Source organism: Protopterus annectens, chromosome 2.part0 (assembly GCF_019279795.1).
Source record: "Protopterus annectens isolate FY-2018-M chromosome 2.part0, PAN1.0, whole genome shotgun sequence".
Taxonomy (NCBI): Eukaryota; Metazoa; Chordata; order Ceratodontiformes; family Protopteridae; genus Protopterus; species Protopterus annectens.
The window spans coordinates 1,614,836,556-1,614,860,752 of record NC_056728.1 but is presented as its reverse complement, the minus strand read 5'-3'; the positions used below and the strand labels follow the sequence as shown (position 1 = coordinate 1,614,860,752).

General features: G+C 40.8%; 1 protein-coding gene across 1 annotated transcript in view; it reads right to left on the bottom strand.

Moving 5' to 3' along the window:
* RB1CC1 (RB1 inducible coiled-coil 1) overlaps positions 1–24,197 on the bottom strand; it is a gene marked incomplete in the record, with an annotated part of 2,392,675 nt that overhangs the window by 352,701 nt on the left and 2,015,777 nt on the right. Inside the window, 1 exon segment of the mRNA XM_044061705.1 lies at positions 1,032–1,086. Within this exon segment, the coding sequence (XP_043917640.1) occupies positions 1,032–1,086 (55 nt within the window).

Here is a 24,197-nt window from a genome sequence, read left to right as displayed (position 1 = left end):
ACACTTTCCACCAACTTTTTAAGCAGAGAGCTCAGATCATGATGCAGACATATAGGCAGCAAATGAGATCTTGGGGGGAGGAGGAAGGAGACAGAGCATTATGGGTAAGGAGAGAAGCTTTGAGCTTGGATCAAATGCTGGACATGCAGCCGAGTCGGATCCGATACGGATCCTGGAACCCACAGGTTGAAGATCAAATGAAGACAACTACTTCAGATCAACAGTTCTCATAGAACCTACAGTAGCTTGACTCATCCCTGTGGCTGTTATCTGCCTCTACAGCAGCTGCCAGACAACCAACTGCTTCCTGAGCATCTTGCACACACCAGTCTGTAAGTTCTCCACAAGAAAGTGCAGCATTACTTTTTCTGCTGGTTCCTTCTGCATCAAAAACACTGATTTCATTTTCCAGTCCACCATCAAACATTTTCATTACTTCAGGATTGTCCTCGATTTGTAAATACTTACTTTTTTAAGCATTCTGTAAATACAAATCATCACAGTAACACAGTACAGTGCAAGACTGCATGGCCACAGCCATCTTCTCCCACAGTCAGAAGCCTTGTATAGCGGTCACAAGCCTTGTAGAACTAAACGGTTAATAAAACAATGTTCAGAATATTTCAATTCAAAGTCAGCATTTAAGCAATCTGAGCAGCAACAAATGAGGCTGCAGTCATCACATCACTAATGATATCATTCAGACACACACTCAAAGTAAATATTTGCTCTTTACCATACTGTTAGTTACAAAGCTTACACAGCACGGAGTGTTGCATTCTAGCCATTCTAAAGCCTGCTGACATCTTTCTTGGCAGACCACAGTTGAGGGAGCTTTTGCCAGCGTTCAGCAGTGTATGAATTCAATTAATGTTAGTGAAAGCAAAACAAAAACATTTTTGCTGCTCATAATGACAACATGACAGCTTATGAATATGCCGCATGCATCTCCTTTGAATTAACAATGACAAAAATTGTAACTACAGGTCAGAGACATGCAGAGCAAGAAAGTTAATAATTTTTTTACCTACCCTCTCCAGCAACATTATTCTTTGCTTTTCTTCAGAAAGGCTCTGCATGTTTTCCCTGAAAGAAAATAGAAAACATGATTTAGCTGTTATTTTATACTTTCAATCTATAGCAGTCATGTGTAAAACTCGCCATCTGAATGTACTGGCAAAATCAACTGGAGAGAATCAAAGGTTACCCACAAGGTGTACACAATGTGCATATCTCCAGGTAACCTTACTGAATTCACAGACAGCTCTAGATGTGCAGCACCATGCTAGGTTGTCTCTGTGGCCATGCTACATGCCAGTGAGGCAGTCTGGTGGAGAGGGATATGCTAATTAGCCATGAGCTCCCCCCAAGAAGGCATCTACACACCACTGTGTAGATTAACACAGCTGCTCTCTTTAAAGGCTGTTAGTGAGAGTGTCAGCTGTGTAAATGTGTGTGTGTGTGAGAGAGAGTGTGACAAGGAGAGACAATGGATGCATATGTGAGTGTGACTGGGTGAACAGGGATGTGTGTGTGTGTGTGTGTGTGTGTGTGTGTGTGTGTGTGTGTGTGTGTATACAGGTGGATGGGAGGGAGGGTTGACAGGGCTGTCATACTGCCACACATCCATAGAATAATGAGCAGAGTCTGCAACACTGGGTGGGAGAAAACACTAACCACGAGGGAAGACTATAAATATGTGCTTGAGCTGCATTTAAACCGTATGGGGATCGGGGGTGGGCTAACAATAACAGGGGTACTAAATATGGCATGCCTTAAAAGCACATACTGAAAAATAAATGTGTAGGGAGCCACTAGTCACCAGAGGTAAGTAGTGTGATGTAAAAGGTACTAAACCAGCTTCAAACCTTGTACCCACCTACCTCCCACAGAAGATACTAATTCTCTGCTCCACCACTAGACACCAGGGATGTATTTTACCGATATTTTAATAAAGAAGGGGGATTTGAACCATGTACTCTTGACACAAGGAAACTCCTGCATTAACTTGCTGCCCTGAGAAGTTACTGTAGTAGTTGATTTTTTTTTTTTTTTTTTTTTTTTTTAAATATTCATGGTGGACCTTAGGCATTACGGAATGCCTATAGCTGCCTATAGCATTCCATAGTGTACAAGGGACAGGGACAGGAAATGTTACACACATCTCTCAAACTCAAACAGCTTTTGCCCTAGCATGCATTTATTTACAAAAGGATATGAAGTGTGACCCGCAAATGTCTTGCACTAACTACTGACTACAATCATCGATGAATTGTCCAGTCAGGGGAAATAAGACAATGTGGACATTCTAATAAAAGGGACTGGTATGGGGAATATGGTCGGCTTGTGCGCATGTGCATTTTACTGTTTACTTGTATGTGCAGTAGAGTGACTGACAGAGGGGTGGCCTGTGCTTACATGACATGGCTGTCAAAGCTATCAAGGGAAGTTTTGATTTGCACTTTGCAGTAGTTACCTGTGATTCATAGACATGCAAATTAGTCCTTAATGAGGTCTTTCCACATTGCAGCTAATGTGTCTTGTGTCTTTCGGCTTTTCCCGGTTAGGGGTCGCCACTCTGGTCTGCTAATGATTGGCAGTAGATTTTTATGTGCTGGCTTGCCGGGCCTAATGCTCAACCTTCAATGAAGGAACAAAATGCATTTGTTTCTTTGTGTCTTTCGGCTTTTCCCGGTTAGCGGTCGCCACACCGGAACTCCGGTCCACTAATGATTGGCAGTTGATTTTTACGTGCCAGCTTGCCAGGCCTGACGCACAACCTTCAACGAAGGTACGCCCATTCACGCATGTCTCCACGCAGAAGACGCTCTAGCTGAGAATCGAACCGGACAGCGTCTTACTGTGAGGCGACAACGCTACCGCAGCACCACCACCGTGTTCCTAATGTGTCTATGAATCACAAAATATATTGTGATAATAGGACCTTACTAACTTGGGCTATATGGCCCTCGATGGTGATCTTAATGATTCCCTTGGAGTACTTTTTTTCATTCTCTTCACAAATACATTTTTTCTGAATTATTCTAAGTTTTCAAAGTTCACCTTATCTCCCAAGAAATTAGTTCTACATGGCAGGAATCCAGTAGATTAAGCAGCAGCTTTTGTTTTCTTTGATTGCCATGTCCCATGTCTTTAAGGTCTTTTGCAAGACCTTGTTTCTGCTCAGTTTTTCTCCCAATACAAGGACTATGAAAGATAAAAGGATCTAGCAAAGGTTTAGTCCCAGTACCTCAACAGTATTAAAAAAAAAAAAAAAAAAAAAGGACAGAGAGAGAGAGAGAGAGCAAGAAGAGGAAAATGCTGGCTGTAACAGTTCTTTTTCATTTAGAACTGCAACTACCACTGCTGCAACATTTAATACTTGTTCTTCAAGGATAAAGCAATAGTTACGTCATACCTGAATCTCCAAAGGCTATCTGAACTATAATGATAGCATCAACAAAGTGGAAGATGTGCCACATTTGAAAAGGAAAGTTATTTTACCTTTCTGAAACTATAAGGCCTTGATTTCCAAAATACTAGTCACAACGATCTGTATACGCATCAGACCTGCTTAAAAAATTATATCTACTCTGAGGTATTATGACACTAAAGAAACTATATTTAAAGTGGGAATAGCATTTTTAGGGGACATAAGTTTAACTTTACTACTTCAGGACAGTATCTCAGAATTCATTCTTTGCAAAGGTGTGATTCTCAAGAACTTCAATAACATAACTACACAGGATCACAGGAACTTTAAGGTAAGTCTGAAGATCATGAAATCTATATGCCAAATACCATCTAACAGATGTACCCCGCTCCATGAACTAGATTGTATCATTCCTAAACACAACTCCTATATTACAGAGACATATTAACATATTAGTTCACATACAAATTCAGTCCACACAATGTGTTATTTCATCTTCTGAAGACTGGAAATTTTACATCAAACATAACTAAATTATTCATTTCTTTAAACTATCCAAGTGCAGTTTGCTGTCAACCCAATCTCAGCAGTTAGCAATTTTTCATATGCTGATCCAACTTATATTTGAAATGTAAACCAATCCAACAACCCATCCACCAGGAAATGTGAAAGAAAAAAAAAAACGAAAATAAAGAGCAATGACCATTTACACAAGCTCCCACCGTTACATCAGTTCCTTCAAGTGCAGTCTTCCTATCCTATCTATTCTTTTAGAAATCCTCCTCTTCTAACCAATCTTCCTATCTTTTCTTAAATTCCCTCTGAGTAGCTGCCCATACTTCATTCTTTTCTTGCATTATCTTCTAGTTCTGGCTTGGACTATCTGGCACTTTCCAGTGTCTCGTTATCACTTTTTTTCCTGCCATCATAATCAGCCCCAATGTATCTTTATTCATTTGCAGCACCTCCCTAACAGAAACCATCAGCACCACTGCTAGGAAGCCCCTATCACTCAAAAGCTCCCCTTACTTCTACCTTATATTGCTCCTCCAATCTCTCACATTCCCAAAAGAATTTGGTACCAGGTCCCCTTCTCATTACCACATCTCCAGCATACCTCCAAAGTGGCTGGGAATATTCAGGCTAACCTTGATGGGTGATAAAAAGAAGTTATGTACTTACCATAACGTTCCATGTGAGTTATCTCGCCTTTATTCTCACTGATGGGTTCGGAGCAGATCCTCAGCTCTGACACGGCCGATAGCAAAGCTCAAGGTTTGCCAGTAGCTCGAGACCAAGCCCCTTATCCCACAATGCACTGCTGGAATTAACTCAGATCTTGTTTGCTGCGAGTATACGTACCTTTTTATTTATTTATACAAGGAAGCACTTCCCGAAGGGGAAGAAGTAGTACTGAATAACCAGGATGGTACTAGCCTCTAAGTCAACTGTCAGCCAGGAGGGGGAAGGAGGGAGGGATGTGAGAATAAAGGTGAGATAAACAACTCACATGGAACGTTACGCTAAGTACATAACTTCTTTATGTGAAGTTGTTAAATCTCGCCGTTTATTCTCACTGATGGGTAGAGTCCCTAGCACCCTCTATCTTGGGTGGCTCATGGAAGTATGTTTTTCAGTACCGTGAAACCAAAGGAAGACCTGTCCCTGGAAGCCTTATCTACTTTTACTGTGTGATAAAGGTATGAGGCTTAGACCAAGTGGCGAAAATCAGAAGACGTAGAAACGGCTCTGGTAGAATGAGCCTTAGGTTTGTGTGTCAATGGCATGGTTGCATTCGCATAAACAAAGGATATACACTCTGATAACCATATAGATAGGGTTGTTTTAGCCACTGGATTACCTTTTCTGGCCTCCGAAAAGGATACAAAAAGTTGATCTGATTTTCTAATATCTTTAGTTCTGTCAAAATAAAATCTGAGCTGTCTGTATACATCAAGTTTGTGCAGCATGTATTCCAATGTGTTAGAGTGGTAGGGAAAAAGACTGGCAACTCAATGACCTGAGTGATACTGGATTCAGAACAGACTTTAGGCAAAAAGGAGGGGTTTGTTCTGAGAGATACTCTATCAGCATGGAAAATCATGTAAGGAGGTCTGACAGATAATGTTTGAAGTTCTGACACTCTGTGGGCAGAAGTAATGGCTACTAGAAATACAGTCTTCCAGAACAAATATTTGAGATCACAAGATGCTGCTGGTTCAAAAGGGGGGAGAATTATTTGAGACAGCATAAAATTCAAATTCCAGGGAGAATAAGGGATTTTGACAGAAGGTCTCATGTGAAAAGCACCTTTAAGAAAAGCCTTAGATAGCTTATGGCCCATAACATTCAACCCATCGAATCCAAGGTGGAAATTTGATATGGTGGCTAACTGGACAAACTGTGGCAGCTGCTGCTCCTTCTTTGAAAATCTTTGTCAAAAATTCAAAATGGACGATAGAGGAGCTCAGAAAGGGTCGATTTTCTGTATATTGGCCCAAATTGAAAACCTGTTCCACTTACTGCGGTATAGTTTCCTGGTGGATGGCTTGTGAGAAGACAAAAGGATTTGGCTTGTGAGAAGACAAAAGGATTTGTCTTGTATCATCTGAGAACGAATGAAGCCTGGCAATTAGAGGAAGTGGATTAGCCAAGCAGTCGGTTTTAGGGACTGCAGTGAAGGATGGAGGTCCCCTGATGGGTGTGTCAGAAGGTCCGGAACTGGGTACAGGATCCATGGATCCTCCAGTAGATGATGGTGAAGGAAGGGGAACCAAATCTGTTGAGGCCCGTAGGGAGCTATGAGGATAACTGTCCTTCCCAGCAACTTTGCTTTCTGTAAAATCTTGGGTATCAATGGAATAGGTGGGAATGCATATAGGAGACCCGGAGGTCAATCATGTAAGAGTGCATCTCTCGGGGAATGTCCCGGAGGTTGTATTAGGGCAAAATAGCTTCTGCATTAGGTACTGATGTGACTGGCAAAGAAGTTGCAACAAGGCTGATCCCATTTGCGGAAAATCAACTCGGCAACTCGTTGGTTGAGAGACCACTCGTGAGGAAACAGTACTGCCCTGCTTAGCTTGTCCGCCTTCACGTTGGATTTCCCCGGGATGTGCATTGCTATCAGAAAATGGTGGGATGACACAGCCCATTGCCATACCCTGAGGGCTTCTCGACAAAGGGGGTAAGACTTGGTTCCACCTTGTTTGTTCAAGTACCAGACCACTGACATGTTGTCCGTCTGAATTGCAATTGTCCCTAGAGGAAGAGAGTCCTGAAAGTACTGCAACGCTAGAAGTACCACTCTCAACTCCAGAACACTGATATGCAGATGTGACTCTTGATCCGTCCATGTGCCTTGGGCAGTCTTTCCCTGAAAATGCCCCCCCCTATCAGGGAAGCGTCTGTGGTCGCAGTGGCTACAGGGGGGGGGGGGCAAAGGGTCTTCCGATTGTAACATGAAGGGACGTCAACCACCACCGAAGGTCTCTCTTACAAGAATCTGTGATGAGAATCATGTGGTGCATCAGTAGCTTTTGGTAAGACCACTGCGCGAAGAGGAGCCATGGAAGGATTCGCATATGCATCCTTGCGAGTGGTACAGCCAGGATTGCTGCCGTCATCAAACTTAGCACCTTCAAGACCTCTGGTGCTGTAGCTTTGTTCTTTGACACCAGTGAGATGACATGTTGGCGAAGAAGTGAGACTCTTTCGACTGGAAGACGTAGAGTGGTGGTTGAGGTATCCAACTGCTCCTATAAAAATGGTATGCTGTGATGGCAATAAGGCAGACTTTTCGAAGTTGATTGTAATATCTAATTGATGGCGGAGTGTCAGAGTATATTGTGTTGCGTCAGTCAATTGATGCCTGGTGGTAGCAGTGAGGAACCAATTGTCTAGGTATGGAAACACCTGGAATCCTAGACGCCTCAGGTGAGCAGTGACCACTGCCATGCATTTGGTGAACACCCTGGGGGCTGTAGTGAGACAAAAGGGCAGGGCTCGAAACTGGTAATGATTGGCTCCCAGCCGGAAATGCAGGTGACCCCAGGAGCATCTGTTCATCTTTATGTGATAGTATGCGTCCTTGAGATCTATGGAGCACTTCCAATCACCTTTCCCTAGGAAGGGAAGAATGGACTGAATCATGACCATTCGGAATTTCTCTTTCTTTACAAATTGTTTGAGTCTGCTGAGGTCCAAGATAGGTCTCCAGTCCCCTGTTTTCTTTGGTACCAAAGAGAGTCTTGAGTAAGTTCCGAATCCAACTTGGTCTGCTGGGACTGGTTGGATGACTCTTTTTCTAGCAATTTTTGGACCTCTACGATTGCTTGTTCCCTGAGATTGGGTTGAACATCTGCGATTCTGCTTACAAGAGTAGGAGGGGAAGAGAACGGTATGAAATATCCTCTGGAAATGATGCTTTGTACCCATGTATCTGATGTTATGTTTAGCCAGGCTTCTGGGTCCCAAGACAAGTGACCCCGACTGCCTCCAGAGCCGAACAGCCGGGCCCCCTTTCAAGGAGCGCTGGTAGGGCTGACCAGAGAACTGGCCTCTGTCACCCTGTTGCTGTGGACCCCCTCTGCCGCGCGGGCGGCGTCTTCCCTTATAACCCCCTCCTCTGCCTCTAGAGGGGGTTTCTCCATGTGTGTCCTGAAAGGCTCCCTCTGCTTTTCGGAACCACCCCCCCCCAGGGCCCTTGGGGTAGGGCCGAGTAGGGGTAGAAAAACGGACTCCAATGCCAGATAGGGTCTTGCCTTCCTGCTCACACCTGGTTAGTTTCCTCTACTTTAGGCCCAAAGAGTGATGAGCCATCAAATGGGGTGTTGATAAAGGAAGACTTAAAGGGTTCTGCAAAGGAACAGAGACGCATCCAGGCTTGTCTCCGCAGAGCAATGCCTGAACTAGCGGCTCTACTCGAACCATCAGCTGCATAAGATATGAGACGCATGGACGAGTTTACAACCGAGTTTAGGGTAGTGAGCTGTGTGTCGAATTTGTCGGCAACCACTGCAGCTACGGTACCCTGGAGAGTATCTCCTAGCTCTTTAAGGAGATCTCTTTGCAGTCTCGTAAAATGAGTTAAATAGTTCAGAGATCACAGAGAAAAAGTCGCTGAACTAAACATGCGTTTCCCATATCTATCCATGATCCTAGAATCTTTGTTAGGAGGATGGATAGATGTGGATGTTTCAGACACTTCCTTTTTGGTGGCTGCAGCTACCACCATGGCATCAACAGGCACTCCTTTGGTCAAAAAGGCTTTGTCCACCAAGGCAGAGATTAACTTATTCGGCTTCCGAGGGACAGGTTCCATGGCCTCCGGTGACCCTCACGCCTTATGAGAGATCAGCTCCATGAGCTCATCATAAGGCGGAGACACACATGAAGTGGAAGGTTGAGACCCAAAAGCCTTCAAGTGCACTGACTCGTCCTCAGTAGGGGTTTTGGACTGCCAACAGCTCCTAGACTAAGGATCTCCAATATCTCCGCAAAGAAGATATCCTCAGAGGGTGATCGAGGGGACCCTTCTGACTCATCCAAGTCCGTGTCAGATGTCAAAGACTCCTGTGGGGAGTCTAAGTGCCTCCTCTTGCACAGTCTCTTCCTGGGTACCTCCTCAGTGGGGAGATCTGGGGAGGTCTCAGAAGAGCAGGGGACGCCCTGTGGGGCCACTTGAGGCTCAGGGTCTCTATGCTTTGGGGAACCGGTAGACATAGAAGCGGACACAGAAGCTTGAGGGGAGAAGGAAGTCCTAACTGACGATCCTGCCGCACCAAAACCATGGGCTCCAAGCCCGAGGTAGGAGCTGAGCTCATCCGAGCTGAAGCCCCGAGAGGAAGAGTCGGCACTGACAAATCGGTCCAACTATCCTCCCCAGACCCAGCAGGAGAGTGTCGGTTCCTAGCGTCCTCAGTCAGTGCCGAGGAGGTCCGAGTAGATGGAACCGATAACACCGGTGCGGGTCCCGGTTCCATTGGTTCGACAACTATCGGTATGGGCTCCTTCGGCTCCGAGAGTCCAGTACGGCTCGGAGAAGGAGTAGTCAAGTCCGGTTTAATGGTCTTCGGCTCTGATGAAGTGGTCGGGGCCAACAATTTAGCAAGTCCTGGTGCCCGTAGAAGCTTCTGCACTAGCTGATCCACATCCATATGAGAGAGGCTGACCGAAGACTTTGAGGAATGCACCGAAGGTGCTGACTGGAGCAGAGGAGATGAGGAAACCTCAGAGACTGGCTCCAAGACTGGGAGCTGGCTCCAAACCAAAGGGAGACACGGTTCCGAGGACTGTGGAACTGATGACCCTGTACCCTCTGATCTCTTTGCCTTCTTGGTTTGTTTAGAATCAGAAGATTTTGAAGATTTAGAAGAAGTGTTGGCACCTTCCTGGCTACCCAATGCCTCAGAGAAAGTATGCTGCAGCAACCCCCTATCTACGAGTTTTCTCCTTCTCTCTAAGAGAACCCTAGATGAAAAAGAGTGGCAAACACTGCAGGAGTCTTGGAGGTGTTTAGCCCTCAGACAGTAAACACATTTGACATGTCTGTCTGTGACGGACATTTTCTGTCCACAATCTGGACATTTCTTAAACCCTGATTTGGGGTGAGACTTTTCTCCCTCATCCGACATATTATAAAGAGACACACCACAAAATTAACCTGTAAAGGTTAAATACAGGGCTAACTAAGCCCACACTAAACAATATACTAATAACAAGTAAAAATTGTAAAACTAAATAGGGCTAAGAAATGGCCCAACACTAAGAAAAACTAAGCCAACACTGGGCACTATCTCTACAATCTAACCTACTTAAAGCTATTATTAATTTTAACAAGAAACACACGCACTAAATAAGAATAATCTCTCAAAAGGAGTAGAAAAAAGTTTTTTAAAACTTGCGATTTGTCAAAAATGGTCTGAGCTAACTGGATCACCGAGATCTCTCTTACCGTGGCAAACTAGATCTGGGGTAATTCCAGCAGTGCGTTGTGGGATAAGGGGCTTGGTCTCGAGCTAATGGCAAACCTTGAGCTTTGCTATCGGCCGTGTCGGAGCCGAGGATCGGCTCCAAACCCATCAGTGAGAATAAACGGCGAGATTTAACAACTTCACATAAATGCTTATGCAAACACAGGCAAAAATCCTAACATTGTCAGCTTTTGTTGTCTACCATGGTAAATGCAGCATCTAATCTCATTTCTCACCTGAAATTGGTTCATCAATCTTTTTCCCACACTTCCTTTATATGCCTGCTCTCTTGCACTCTTTTCTTTCCCAAGCAACACCTTTTCACTTTCACCAAACCCCTCATTCCTCTTTCCTCCAATCTTTTCAACTCAAAATCTAGTAGTAATCGTGCAACCCGCTTTGTTGAATCCCAATGCCTTCCAAACTCATGCCAACCAGCTCATACGCTCATATATTCATATTCCAAGTTGCTATCTAACTGGAACTCTTCCAACATCTTTCCTGGGTCTTTAACCTACCACTGACATGTACTTGAGACCAAAACTTTACCTCATTTTGTTTTTCACTCCATCTCCAAGTAGCTGATTTGCTTTCTATGTCTTCTCTTAGTCTACCTACTGATACTATCAATCTCCTCTATCGGGCACCTCCTCCATCATACTAAATCATCTTAAATTCCTGCTGTGCCTAACTAGTCCATGTCAACCTTAACATCCTCAGTGGAGTTTCTTATAATTCAAAAACATCTCTCTCATCATCAAACTTACCATTCCTTTTGTTGTATTTTTGTCTTCTAATCTACCTCATACCCCCTTATATATCACCCTCAAAACACTAACAGGCAAGCTTGTAAGCTCTCCAAGCCTGGGACCTGAGCCTGACCCTGTTTGTCACCTCTATAATCTTATCCCAAGCAACTCTAGGCCTATGTCCTTCCCATATAAATCACCTACATAACTGTTTCATCCTTTTTAGAAAGTTATTACTTGTCATCTCCCAAAATGCTTGATCTGGATAAATGAACTGAAGTATGGTGATTTGAAGCACCTGCACTCTTTCATTCACTCCTAAAGTTAACACTTTCCATTGTTCCAGCTGATCACTCTCTTTCTTACATAACTCCTCATTATGTACACCTCAGAGGTTTCTCCACTGTCTCCCTAAGCCTTATCTCTAGATACTTAATTTCCAACTATTCCCTCCCAAAGTCTCTTCCATTCCCTAGCCTTAGGGGCTAGTCATTCAATATCAAAGTTTAGCAGTGTTTGCTTTATAACTTGATTTCCAGACAAACCTTTCCAGCACTTGCCATAAATGTGCCAAGTCTTCCTTACTGTTCGACAGTCATTAAAACATCATCTGCACAAAAATAATTTTTTTCTTTTTATTTTCCCATCTGTATCCTCTCAGTTGTCTTTCTCTGGCTGACTCTGCCATGGGTTCCATGTATAACGCAAAGAATAAAGGAGATAATGGGCACCCTGCTGTCCCCTTTCTATACTAATTTCATTAGACAATTAGGCTTGTATCTTGACTTTAACCCAAGCCCATTGATACATGTTCTCCAACATGTATATCTATCTTCTTAGAAAAGCATTTCTTATCATTGTGCCAAATAAATACCGCCAATCTACCGTCAAAGGTTTTCTCAGCATCTAGGGAAATTATGGACAATTCTCTTCCGCTTTATTCTGCATCCTTAATCAGGAGCAGCATCCTTATTAAGCTGTCTGTTGTCTTTCTGCCTTCTATAAATCCAATCTGATAACTGTATATCAACCTTGGTAAAATCCTCCCCAGTCGTGCCGCATGTACCAGCATAAAACACTTATAATCATGATTTAAACTGAAATAGGTTTATATGAGGAAAGAAACTGAGGAACCCTCCCCTTCCTTGGGAATTGCTGCCTCATTCCATGATAAGGGGATGCTCCTCCTTCAATTATCTCACTGAACACCTCCAACAAAATCTTTACTTGTTCTTTCTGCAATTCCCACAATTCAACAGGGAGACCATTATTCCCTGGTGATTTCCCCATTGCCATCTTCCCCATACCTTCCAAATTTAATCTGAATTTTAATTTCCAATAGCTTTTTTCCCCAGTCCTCAAGTAGTCTCATTTCTTACCAATCTCACTTTTCAACTCCCTTTTCAACATCCCTCTCTTTACCTGCATCCTTCCTTTACAACTCCAAGTAAAATATTCTAATCTTTGCCAGTATCTCTTCGAGCTTGTTCATTTCCCCTCCTGAATGCCATCTCCTAATTGAAATATCCTTCTCTCCACATCCTGCTGTCAGCCTCATAGCTAATACTTTCATTGCCTTAGGACTCACCCCGAAATGCAACCTTTCTGCTGCAATTCTTTTGTTCCATATCCTCTCATCCTCCATCTTCTAAAGCAATCTTTTAATCTCCCTTTCCGTTTCCCTTCCTTTTCAGCTGCCTCACCTCCCTTTCCTGGCATAATTCCAACATTTTGTCTCTCAATGCCTTAACCTCCCCCCGTATCCTCTCTCCCTTGTCTCCAAGGTTCTACTTTCTCTTCTCACCACTTCCTTCATCTTCTCCCATTCTTAACCAGCCAGCCTTACCTTCTGTTACAGCCTTCTGCACAATACACTTCAGATTTTCTCTGTTTATCCTTTTCCAACAAGTATCTTGCCAGTCTCCAGTGTCTGCATATCCATGGGCTCCTTCCTCCCTCTATTCTCTCGCTCCTACCATGGCAAGATTTGTTACAGTAATCAGCTTAACCCTTACTTCTTTCTTCCAATCTATGTGCTCTTGTTTGACATACTCCTATCAGTCTTAGATCATGTTCCATGTCTTGCAGAATAAAACATGTATTCTTTTGCCAACTGTCTTCCTACTACTTCCATCATATGTATCCAACCAACAGCTTCAATACTAGCTTTCAAAAAATTCTTCTTCTTCTTCTCAGTTTCCTTACCTTTGGTCTGTCATCCACTTGTCATCTCATAAATACTGTACCCATACAAACCACTATGCCCTTCTTAAAATTTCACCTTTTCCAAAAAAATATTATATTCAGCTCCCTCACTGAGGCTTTCAGAGGTATATACACTGACAGAAATAATCTAATTCCCTCCACAAACCCCTTCAAGCCTGCATACCCACCTTCTTATCCTTCAGCTTGCTTTCTAAAACAAATGGTAGGTCCTTTTTACCAACACCATAACCCCTCTTCCCCCCTTTGCCTCTTCTCTCCTAAAGAGGAACTTGCTCCAACAACATACTACCCCCTCTTTAATTGGTGATGGTCTTTTTGTGCCAGATGTGTTTCCTGTAACATAAGAATCTGTGCCCTTGTTCTCCCAATTACTTCCTCGCTCTTCACTTTAAATACAAGGTCATTAACATTCCAAGCCCTTACCTCCACATGAAAACTACTTGACATTCCTTTAACTCAAACCAAATCCTAAATCTTCATCCAGTGAGGTTCTTTTCTATATGACCACCCCCTTGTCCATCAATCTCTACTATCATCGTCTCCATCCTACTAACTACACAATCAACCCCCTCCTTCAATTGTCATCTTCTTTTCCTAACCCCTGTATTTATTTTCTTTTCTCTGCTGAAGCTTTAATCTTCCATCTCCTACCACCTCCACTTTACAACTATACACAACTATCTTAAAGTACTTCCTACTTCAGAGTTTGACAATCTCTGTACTGTAGGTCAAGTCTGACCTTCCAAATATCTACCATAACTATGACAGTACTATATCTAGTTTATTGGGAGTACCCCCTATGCCTTCTCTTTGCAATGACTCATGACCCCAAATCATTTTGCCTCAAGTTTAATCACGCTTAGTCCCTAAGATCCTTTCACTATTTTCCAATTTCTAACATATCACCTTTATCCCCTTCTTTACCTGTCGATTCCTTTGTCTAGACTATTAGAAGTTCTTCTCCATGGATGCATCACTCCTCCTCTTTGCCATCTATAGTCAATTATACTATACTTATTTCTTCTTTAACTATCAGATTTCTAACCATCTTTTCCACCATATTTCCTCCTACAGTGGATATAAAAAGTTTACACACCCCTGTTAAAATGTCAGGTTTTTGTGATATAAAAAAAATTAGACCACAATAAATCATTTCAAAACTCTTCCCACCTTTAATGTGACCTATAATCTGTACAATTCAATTGAAACACAAATCTGTTGGGGGAAAAATATAAAAAATAAAAAAACGTACAGTATGCTGGTTGCACAAGTGTGCACACCCTTAAACTAATACTTTGTTGTGTGTGCACACCCTTAAACTAATACTTTGTAGAATCATGGTTTCATTTAATTGCAGCATTCAGTCTTCTTGGGTAGGAGTCTATGTGTGTGCACACCCTTAAACTAATACTTTGTAGAATCATGGTTTCATTTAATTACAACATTCAGTCTTCTTGGGTAGGAGTCTATCAGCATGGCACATCTTGACTTGGCAATATGTGCCCACACTTCCTTGCAAAAGTGCTCCAAATCTGTCAGATTGTGATGTCATCTCTTGTGCACAGCCCTCTTCAGTTCACCCCACCGATTTTCTATTGGATTTAGGTCTGGGCTCTGGCTGGGCCATTCCAAAACTAATTTTCTTCTGGTGAAGCCATTCTTTTGTTGAATTGGATGTATGCTTGGGGTCATTGTCATGCTGAAAGGTGAAATTCCACTTCATCTTCAGCTTTCTAGCAGACGCCTGAAGGTTTTGGGCCAAAAAGTGTCTGGTATTTGGAACTGTTCATAATTCCCTCCACCTTGACTAAAGCCCCAGTTCCACCTGAAGAAAAGCACCCAAAGCATGATACTGCCACCACCATACTTCACTGTGGAGATGGTGCTCTTTTGGCAGTGCAAAGTGCTGCACCAAACAGACCTTCTGGAATTGTGGCCAGAAAGTTCAACCTTGGTTTCATCAGACCATAACACATTTTCCCACATGATTTTGGGAGACATGTTGTTTTGCAAATTTTAGCCGGGCCTGGATATTTTTCTGCGTAAGAAAAGGCTTCCAGCTTGCAACCCTACCCCATAGTCCAGACATATGGAGAATACAGGAGAATGTTGTCATATGTAGTACACAACCAGTACTTGCCAGAAATTCCTACAGCTCCTTCAGTGTTGCTGTAGGTCTCTTGGCAGCCTCCCTGACCAGTTTTCATCTGTTTTTTCATCAATTTTGGAGGGACGTCCAGTTCTTTGCAACGTCACTGTTGTCCCATATTTTCTCCACTTTTTGATGACGGTCTTCACTGTGCTCCATGGTATATCCAGTGCTGTGGAAATTTTTTGTACCCTTCTCCTGACTGATACATTTCAACAATGAAATTCCTTTGATGCTTTGTAAGCTCTCTGCGAACCACGGCTTTTGCTGTAGCAGGCAATTGAGTAAATGTCAGGAAAATCCTACTAGGACAGCTAAACTTTATTTGGGTCAGTGTCTCTTTAATTGATGGCAGGTGTGTACCCAAGAAGACTGAATGCTGTAATTAAATCAAAAGGTGCTTCAACAAAGTATTAGTTTAACGGTGTGCACACACAACAAAGTATTAGTTTAAGGGTGTGCACACTTATGTAACCAGCCTATTGTACATTTTTTTTTATTTTTTATATTTTTTTAAATCTAATGCTGTGAAAATTTTTTTACCCTTCTCCTGACTGACAGCTTTCAACAATAAAATCCCTTTGATACTTTATAAGCTCTCTGCAAACCATGGCTTTTGCTGTAGCAGGCAACTGAGTAAATGTCAAGAAAATCCTACTAGGACAGCTGAACTTTATTTGGGGTTAATGAGAGTTTCTTTAATTGATGACAGGTGTAAGAATGAATGCTGTAATTAAATCAAAAGGTGCTTCAACAAAAATTACTTTAATGCTGTGCACACTTATGCAACCGGCTTATTGTATGTTTTTTTATTTTTTTATATTTTTCCCCCTAACATATTTGTTTGTTTTTCAATTGAATTGCACAGGTTATAGGTCACATTAAAGGTGGGAAAAGTTTTGAAATTTATTGTGGTCTCATTTTTTTAGATCACAAAAACCTGGCATTCTAACAGGGGTGTGTAAACTTTTTATATCCACTGTGTACATACACACACACACACATATATATGAAGAAAAAAACACAACTGGGACAGCTGACAGAACATGCCATGCCTGGTTTCTTTCATTAAGGACTGGGAATGGTAATCTTGGTCATTTATATAATTAGAAGGGGAAGGAGTACAGGAGGGCTTGTCCTCCTGCAGAACGCATTTTACAGCGGTTTTTTTTATTGGTTGCTGATCAACAAGTTGCGTTCAGTCACATGCTGTTCTTCCTGTGCCATATCATCTTTTAGATTTATTGAGTTTTATTCTGATTTGTTCATGTTTTATTGCAGATCCTTCATCTATTACCAGATATTTAGACACTCCCATCTGCTCAAGTTCTTTTATATCACATTCCTGTCCCGATTAATATTTTCTTTGTGCTGCAGGTTTTCTTTTTTTGAATATTGCTTTTGCACATTTATCAAGATGAAATGACATTCTTACATGATCTGAGGAAGTTTTAACCATTTGTAGTTATGATTTCAACTCCTTATTCTCCCATGAACTATACAATTATAAGTCATCCACAAAAAAAGTAGATGAGATGTCTTTAAACAAGGTTGGTTTCTGGGAGCCAAACTGTAACCTTAGCCTGTTCTGTTCAGTAAACAGCTTTTGAGTTAACGGCAAGAAAAAACAGCAGCAGTGACAGAGTCACCCTGGACTACCCCCCTATGAATTTTTATCCCTGGTATAATAACTTGATCTTTGTCATGACTCAACTGCAATGTGGTTTGCTACTGTTTCATAGTCACTACAATGTAATTGATCAATAGAGGGTGTATCTTATACTGTAAGCATTCCTTTAAGCATGAAAATAGAATGCTGTACAATGCTTTTTTTAATCTATCCATGCCATACTTAAGATTCTTCCTCTTTTTAAATCATCTATTATTGCTTTATTTAGCAACATGTGATTCTTTATTCTGTATTACTTTCTTTTGTTACCCATTTGTTGTATTGCTATAACTGAGTCACCCCCCCCACCACCACCACATGACTATAAAGCTTGTATATTGCTGGGAGGCAAGTTATCGGTGTATAGATTTAGTATGGCTTGAAGGTTCATTCTTAAGGAGGAGTATTGTTTTTCCTGCTGTTAACCAGTTTGGTATCTGTTCAGGATACGCATATTAAGTAATTCTTACTCGGGGCTAAATCTTTGTGGAACGATGTGAATACCTCTTGCCAGAAGTTAGATACTGTGCCTGGACAGGGGTTTTTCCAGTTAAGAGCGTTTCTTAATTTTGCCTCATTTTCTCTGGCGACTCTTTTCTTCAACTTATTTAATTTGCCCTACACTAGAACTCCTGCCTGTTGCTTCCAAGTATTCCAACCATTCAGCACCTTTGTTATATTCAATTGGGTCTTCAAAAACACTTATCCAAATGTCCATATGTCTTCTTTTTGGTGGCATTTCTATTTATTTTGCTTTAATTCCTAATTCTCAAGAAAATCTTTTTTTGGATCATCAATACATTGCTTATTTTGTATTTTTCCTTTATATTTATCTGCATACATTCTACGTTTTTCTGACTGCACTATTTTTAGTTTATTATTGGCAATGGTATATGATAAATCTTGATCTGTTTTAATACTGTCCGTTGCTTTCATCAAGTCCATTATTCTATAAGTATTTTTGATGATCTGTTCCCTCTTCAAACAGTGATACTTGTCAGTTTTCCTATTAGATGATTCCACAGTGGCATTTTACTTACTCCCTTACTTTCCTTTGTTACCATATGATTTTGTAATAACACTTTATATGTTATTAGTTTAGCTACTCAGCAATATAGTATATTTATTTATGCTGTATCATATGAATTTTTCTTAACAGCACTGATTACTGTGTATATCTGTTTTACCATTCTTCTAACATTTTGGATTTACTTTCTTGTAATCTACGTCTTTCATCTCTTTTAATATTTTAATCCATCTCTACTAAATCAAGCAGGTCTTCCCTTAAATCATTTTCTTCTAGACTAACAGAGTCTTCTTTATCTCTTTTTCCTGTGAGTAATCTACATAAAGTTCCAGAAAACTTTCCTGTGCCATATTCTTTCAGATGCAGCCTGCTTCATTTACTGCTCCTTCATACAGGAATCCTTTGGCCCATCACTCCGCAATACTACCTGCAGAGTTGCCACTGTTTCCTGCTCCCTTCCTTGCTGTGCACCTTCAACTGTACTTTTGCAACAGTCTCCTACAGAAGGCTCCGGAGCATTGTGATGTTGCAAATCTTCTTCCGATGCCTCCTGTTCCACCTGTTGCTTCTTAATCTGGGGATATGCAATTTATCATGCTGCGACATTGTCCGCTTTGGATTCTCCATACTGAATACTTCACTTTACAGATAATTCATAACTTCAACTTCTGTTTGCTTAATTTCTGCCTTACTAATCCTCATTTCTATATTCCTGTTTTCTTATGTTTTGTATTATGAAATGTTCCATATCTGGGTGCCTTTGCCTGTATTTCTCTTCAAATATCTTTGTAGCTGCTTTTTTGTATTGACTAGTTTAGCTTTCTCCTTTGCAATAAATATTGCACCATACCAGATCTCTTTTTCTCATGTCCATGTTTCTTTTTTATACCTTTCAAAAATCTCTAGGTTTTGTTCTTATATTTTCAGACATCATCTGCCCCTTCTTTTTCCAGGTCGCCCAAGGTTCCTTCATCTATTCAATATTTTTCATAAATCGGTTGTATTAATTAATACACATTTCCCTTTGAAACTTTTAACAGTTTTTGTTGTGCAAGTATTTTCTTTCCTTAAATTTCTCAATTAACCTTACTAAACATCTTATTGGGAATTCTGGGCCGCTTGCTTAATAGTAACAGTGCATCTTGTTACAAACTCTCGGTTTAATTTCTCTGAGTCTTTTGGGTTTCTAATACAGTGAAAAGAATAGACACCATTCCTAAGTCAGGGTATAATTAAAGATTATGAAATTAGTTTTGTTTCAATCTTTGATATTAAACAAAATACTCATCACAGCACCCACAATATGCCAAGAACGGACTCCTCCTGCAATTCTTATGGGGTTACATGTACTGGTAGCATATTTAAATACAATTACAGATTTTTTTTTAATTAGGCCCAGTGCCCCTATTACTATTAGAATTGTCTGGGTATCTCTTCTACATTGCTCTAATTTCTGCCTGCAAATCCTGGTATTTTATGACTTTGTCTTTTTCTGTACATTACACACTGTAACCAACAGCTGTAGCAATTTCAATGAACACCACTTGGGTTTTTTTTTTTAATATACAACTGTGACGTCCCTCCTCTGGGGCAGTAATCAAGGAGTCTCAATCCTCACCACTGACACCAGTGAGGAAGATTCACTTAGAACAAAAATGGATACGCACAGTATTTTCTGATGCAGCTCTCTGCACCAAGCACAATTTCCTTTACGAGCATACAGGGAGCACACCCAGTCCTGGGGCTGGACTTCTTCTACGCCCCAAATACGACTTCACCATTCTCTCTGCAGAAACCAGTGCTCTGTGTTCCCTGTTCTAAGTAGCTGACACACATTCGTTAATATTAGATTTTCACACACACACACGCACACCTGGGAAAGGCTGGCACAGACTTACCAGCTATGTCCCCTCTGCCAAGACTATAAAGTAGATTCAATGCCACCAGCCATCTACTTTCAGGCTGTTACCAGGGTACCCAATTGCTCTTAGTAAAATTAATATTATACAAATGGTAATGTTTGCAAGCCAAGCTGAAAGACTTTCCGGAGTATGAAGCCCACTGTGTCACCAAATAAATGCAATTCTCTCAAAGGTTAAACTATTTTCTAAAAGGCCAGCCACATTGAAAGGTTTAGATATACTTAATAATAAATAATAAAATAGAAAAACATGAAAATACTAAATATCTATTTACAATAAACGCCAGAGTTTCAATTCACAGGAAATATGAAAATATAACACAGATAGAAAGACTCAGACAGCGACAGAAAAACAATACTCTTAGCTAATCTCACTATTTTCTTAAATGACTGAAGAATTACAGTCTCTGGTTACTTACTAAAGCAAGGCAAGATGAAGTGGGTGAGTGATGAAGTGGGTGAGTGGTCTTGTTGTCATGTCAGGTCCAAGACAGAATGCTGAGTGTCCCTATCACATCTCTCACCAATATCTAAAATAATTTCAGTGCTGGCTATAGAACAGCATCACATCTGGTCACCTGATTCAGTGGTTCCCACACTACCCCCTTGACTAGAAGCTGAACCAGAATCTAGCAGAGATGTGTCACAATACACACCAAGAGCTTTGCTAAGGTATCTGAAGACTTTAAAACAATTCCAATACTTTCATCCTCCTTGTAGAGATTGACCAGCCACTCTCTGGCACCCAGGGTAGCAATTAGTTCACCACTAATGACAATAAGAGCAGGATGCCAGACCAGACATTGGACCTGGCTGCATTCAGGCCTGTGAGATAAAACCTTTACGGCCTCAACCAAGTCATTTAATTTCTGGCCATTTTTCCTAAGCTAAGCTGGGCTGAGCTTAACCCCTTCTCTTCCAGCATCCTCTGTTAACGTATATTAATTTCCTCAGTTACAACAGTACAGTCTGATATAAATGTGTATTTCTTTTCTGTCCAGTAGGGCCCACTGGTGATACATTTTTAAAATAAGCAGCTTTACAAATACACTTTTAACATAAGCATCTGCACACACAAGTTTGACATACAAATAACATAAAAATTCTTTACAAAACTCCAGCTAGCTATGCTGGCAATTATTGCACAGGCACTGCCCTACTCTCTCTGGCATAGCTGGCACTACTTCACATCGTCACAACTACATTTGTTTTTCGCAGATCAATTTTTGAAATGTTGGTAATGGGTAAACCCACATTATGTACACTTCATCATTCCCTGTAACTCTTTGTGGTTCATGTTTCCAATGTTTCTCACATAATTCTACATTGTAGTGTTTGCACAATCCCCCAATACAACAGTCTTGGTGTCTTTTAGTATACAGGCCCCCTGCCATGAGTGTATCCCACTCAGGAAGATGATGTGTGACTGTTTCCAATTCTTTTTTGCAGAACCTACATTTGTCTGTTTCTCACACCCTTGGAACTTTGTAAACCAACGTGTGTGTAGTCCACCATCCCGGGCTGCCATTATTAAACTTACATCTTTTGATTTCAATTCACCTCTTCATAACCATTCCTGTGTCAAATCCTGATCAACATGAGGTTATTCCAAGAGATCTCTATACTTGGCATTACATTTAAGGCTTTTTCACATTTCTTTCCTTCTCATCTGATCCTTCTCCTTCTATTGCTTCCATTGTTTTTCAGCACATTCAGTTACTGTCCAGTTCTTGTCTAATTCTAGTTTGATTTCAATTCCCACTTGACACTGGAATGCTTCTGCTAAACTAAGCAGAGAGGTCATCTTAGACTTCCTATCATCACGTTTTAAAACTTTCACTACGTTTGGATTTGAAGTCAGCAGATAAGCATGCAGATAAGCATGCAGGCCCACACCTGCAGATCTGTACACTTAATTATGAGGAGGCCTATACCTCCTTCAGAGTGTGGATTGCATCATTTTGGTATACATTGACTTTTTATATATCCTTTAAGCGAGAAGCATTTTCATGTTTTCCTGTACAACTGATCCAATACCTTTTGGGGACAGTTAATCACTGAATACAAAAGTCTGTGCAAGTACAGCCAAGTGCAGAGGAAAAATGATGAATCCAAACAGCAGCAGCCAGCACTTCAATTCATCAAAACCATTTATTTAATATTATTTCATTAAGGAACAGACCAGTTTTGGCAACTCCATGCCTTCACCAGTGCTAAAGTTACAAACAACAAAGCCACATTAAAATATACAAGTGATAGAAAACCATAAGAAAATCATCATCCATTTAAACAGACAGCATCACTTCATTAAGTCCAAGTGAAAATAAAGCCCCCAGTCTCACTATTAAGGAATGCTCCTCATTATTCAGCACTATCTAGGAATATTCCTTATTATTCAGTACAGGCAGACGTTTCTGATATGCTCAAAAATCTGAATTTTAAATTGTCTGGACGTTTGTCCTACATAAAAAGCTGAACATGTACAAGTAGCTAAATAAACTACTCAATTAGAACAGCAAGTACCAAAACAAAGGATATCCAAAACTTTGGGGTTATTCCTAGATGTAAATTGTTTTGTTTTTAAAACATACTTACACATGCAGAAGAATGCCCATATGGTTGGCAACCCACCACATGGATGCAATCTATTGTTGTCTTGTGTATCCATTTTATGTCTAAAGCATATCTCTCAACCTGTTGGAGCAAGAAATCTGGATAAAGGCACAAATAATGGGGGAAAAAGGTCCAAAAATAGGGTCACTTTTTAAATATTGCTCTTTCAAACTTAGAAAGTAGATAGAATAATAGGTTATGCATCAGCGTGAATTTTCTGAAGGATATGAAGTCTGAAACTCAAATGTGTGCCATTATTTTCTGACTTCTGTCTTCAATGATTTGCCAAAAAACACAATTTTATGAGAAACAGACCAAAAATATGAGGCAAAAATCTGGACATTCTGAGAAAATCTGTACAGTTGAGACATATAATCTAAACTCTAAAGCTTTTCTTATAATGATTAAAATAATTACCAATAGTTTTTCCATTTCTCTGAGAAAATAAACAATATGCTGGGACTAACTCAGATATTTTATCTGTCATAAGGATGCCTCAGTGTTTGCAGATAAGATACTTGAAAAAAACTATATTACTGCCATAATTAGTCAAGAGCCTGAAAACATCATCCCTGAATTTATGTATTTTATACTACAACAACTCTGTTCTATCAACTTCTTAGACAGAGTCTTGAGTGGTCATAACTTCCTTTTAATTATACCCAGTTACAAAATCTTTTAACCAAATCAAGTTCCTGTGTCTTACCATTCAGTATCTGAGGCACATATTCTATGAACTCTTAAAAACTGTGATTTGGGAATATTGCGGACAATGTAGGGTGGATAGCAGCCAGTAGCATGTAAAAATTGGTTACTGTTCAACGAATACCCACCTCCAGAGTTTTCTGGATACTAAATCCCTGTACTCAGATTGTTAACTTACACTAGCCAGTTCCCGTGATTATACCAGGTCGGGTGCTGCCCCTTCTCAAACATGTAGAATCAGATGGCCAAGTAGTATGCACACACTTGGAAGACTTAGGGTAGGACCTTTGCTTTCATTTTATAGTGCATTTAGGGTTCTGCCTGCCTAAAAACTATTGGGTGTTTGTTCACAGCAGTAACTGATAAGAGTCTATTTATCTCCAAAACCACCTTCCCCTCTTTCTCCGAGAAGCCTCCAGGTTCATAATAATTTTTTCCTGTAAATTTGCATCTTCTGTTTTTAAATTTATTTATTTTATTTAATTTACATTTGTTAACTGGGAAAATCCAGCCGGACCAGGTCCATTTTCAGTGGATGCCCAGGGAGAAAAGCTCCACAATTAACATATAGTAAAGTAGTTATGACACAGGTAATACAGACATAAAAAACAGGTTAATTGTGAATACACACATACAAATGTTGTTCACAATGGTTCAACTGTGATTGGTAAAGAAATGACACTTTGATAAAGAGTTAAGTACAACTGACCTGACAGAGAAAATGCGATCCT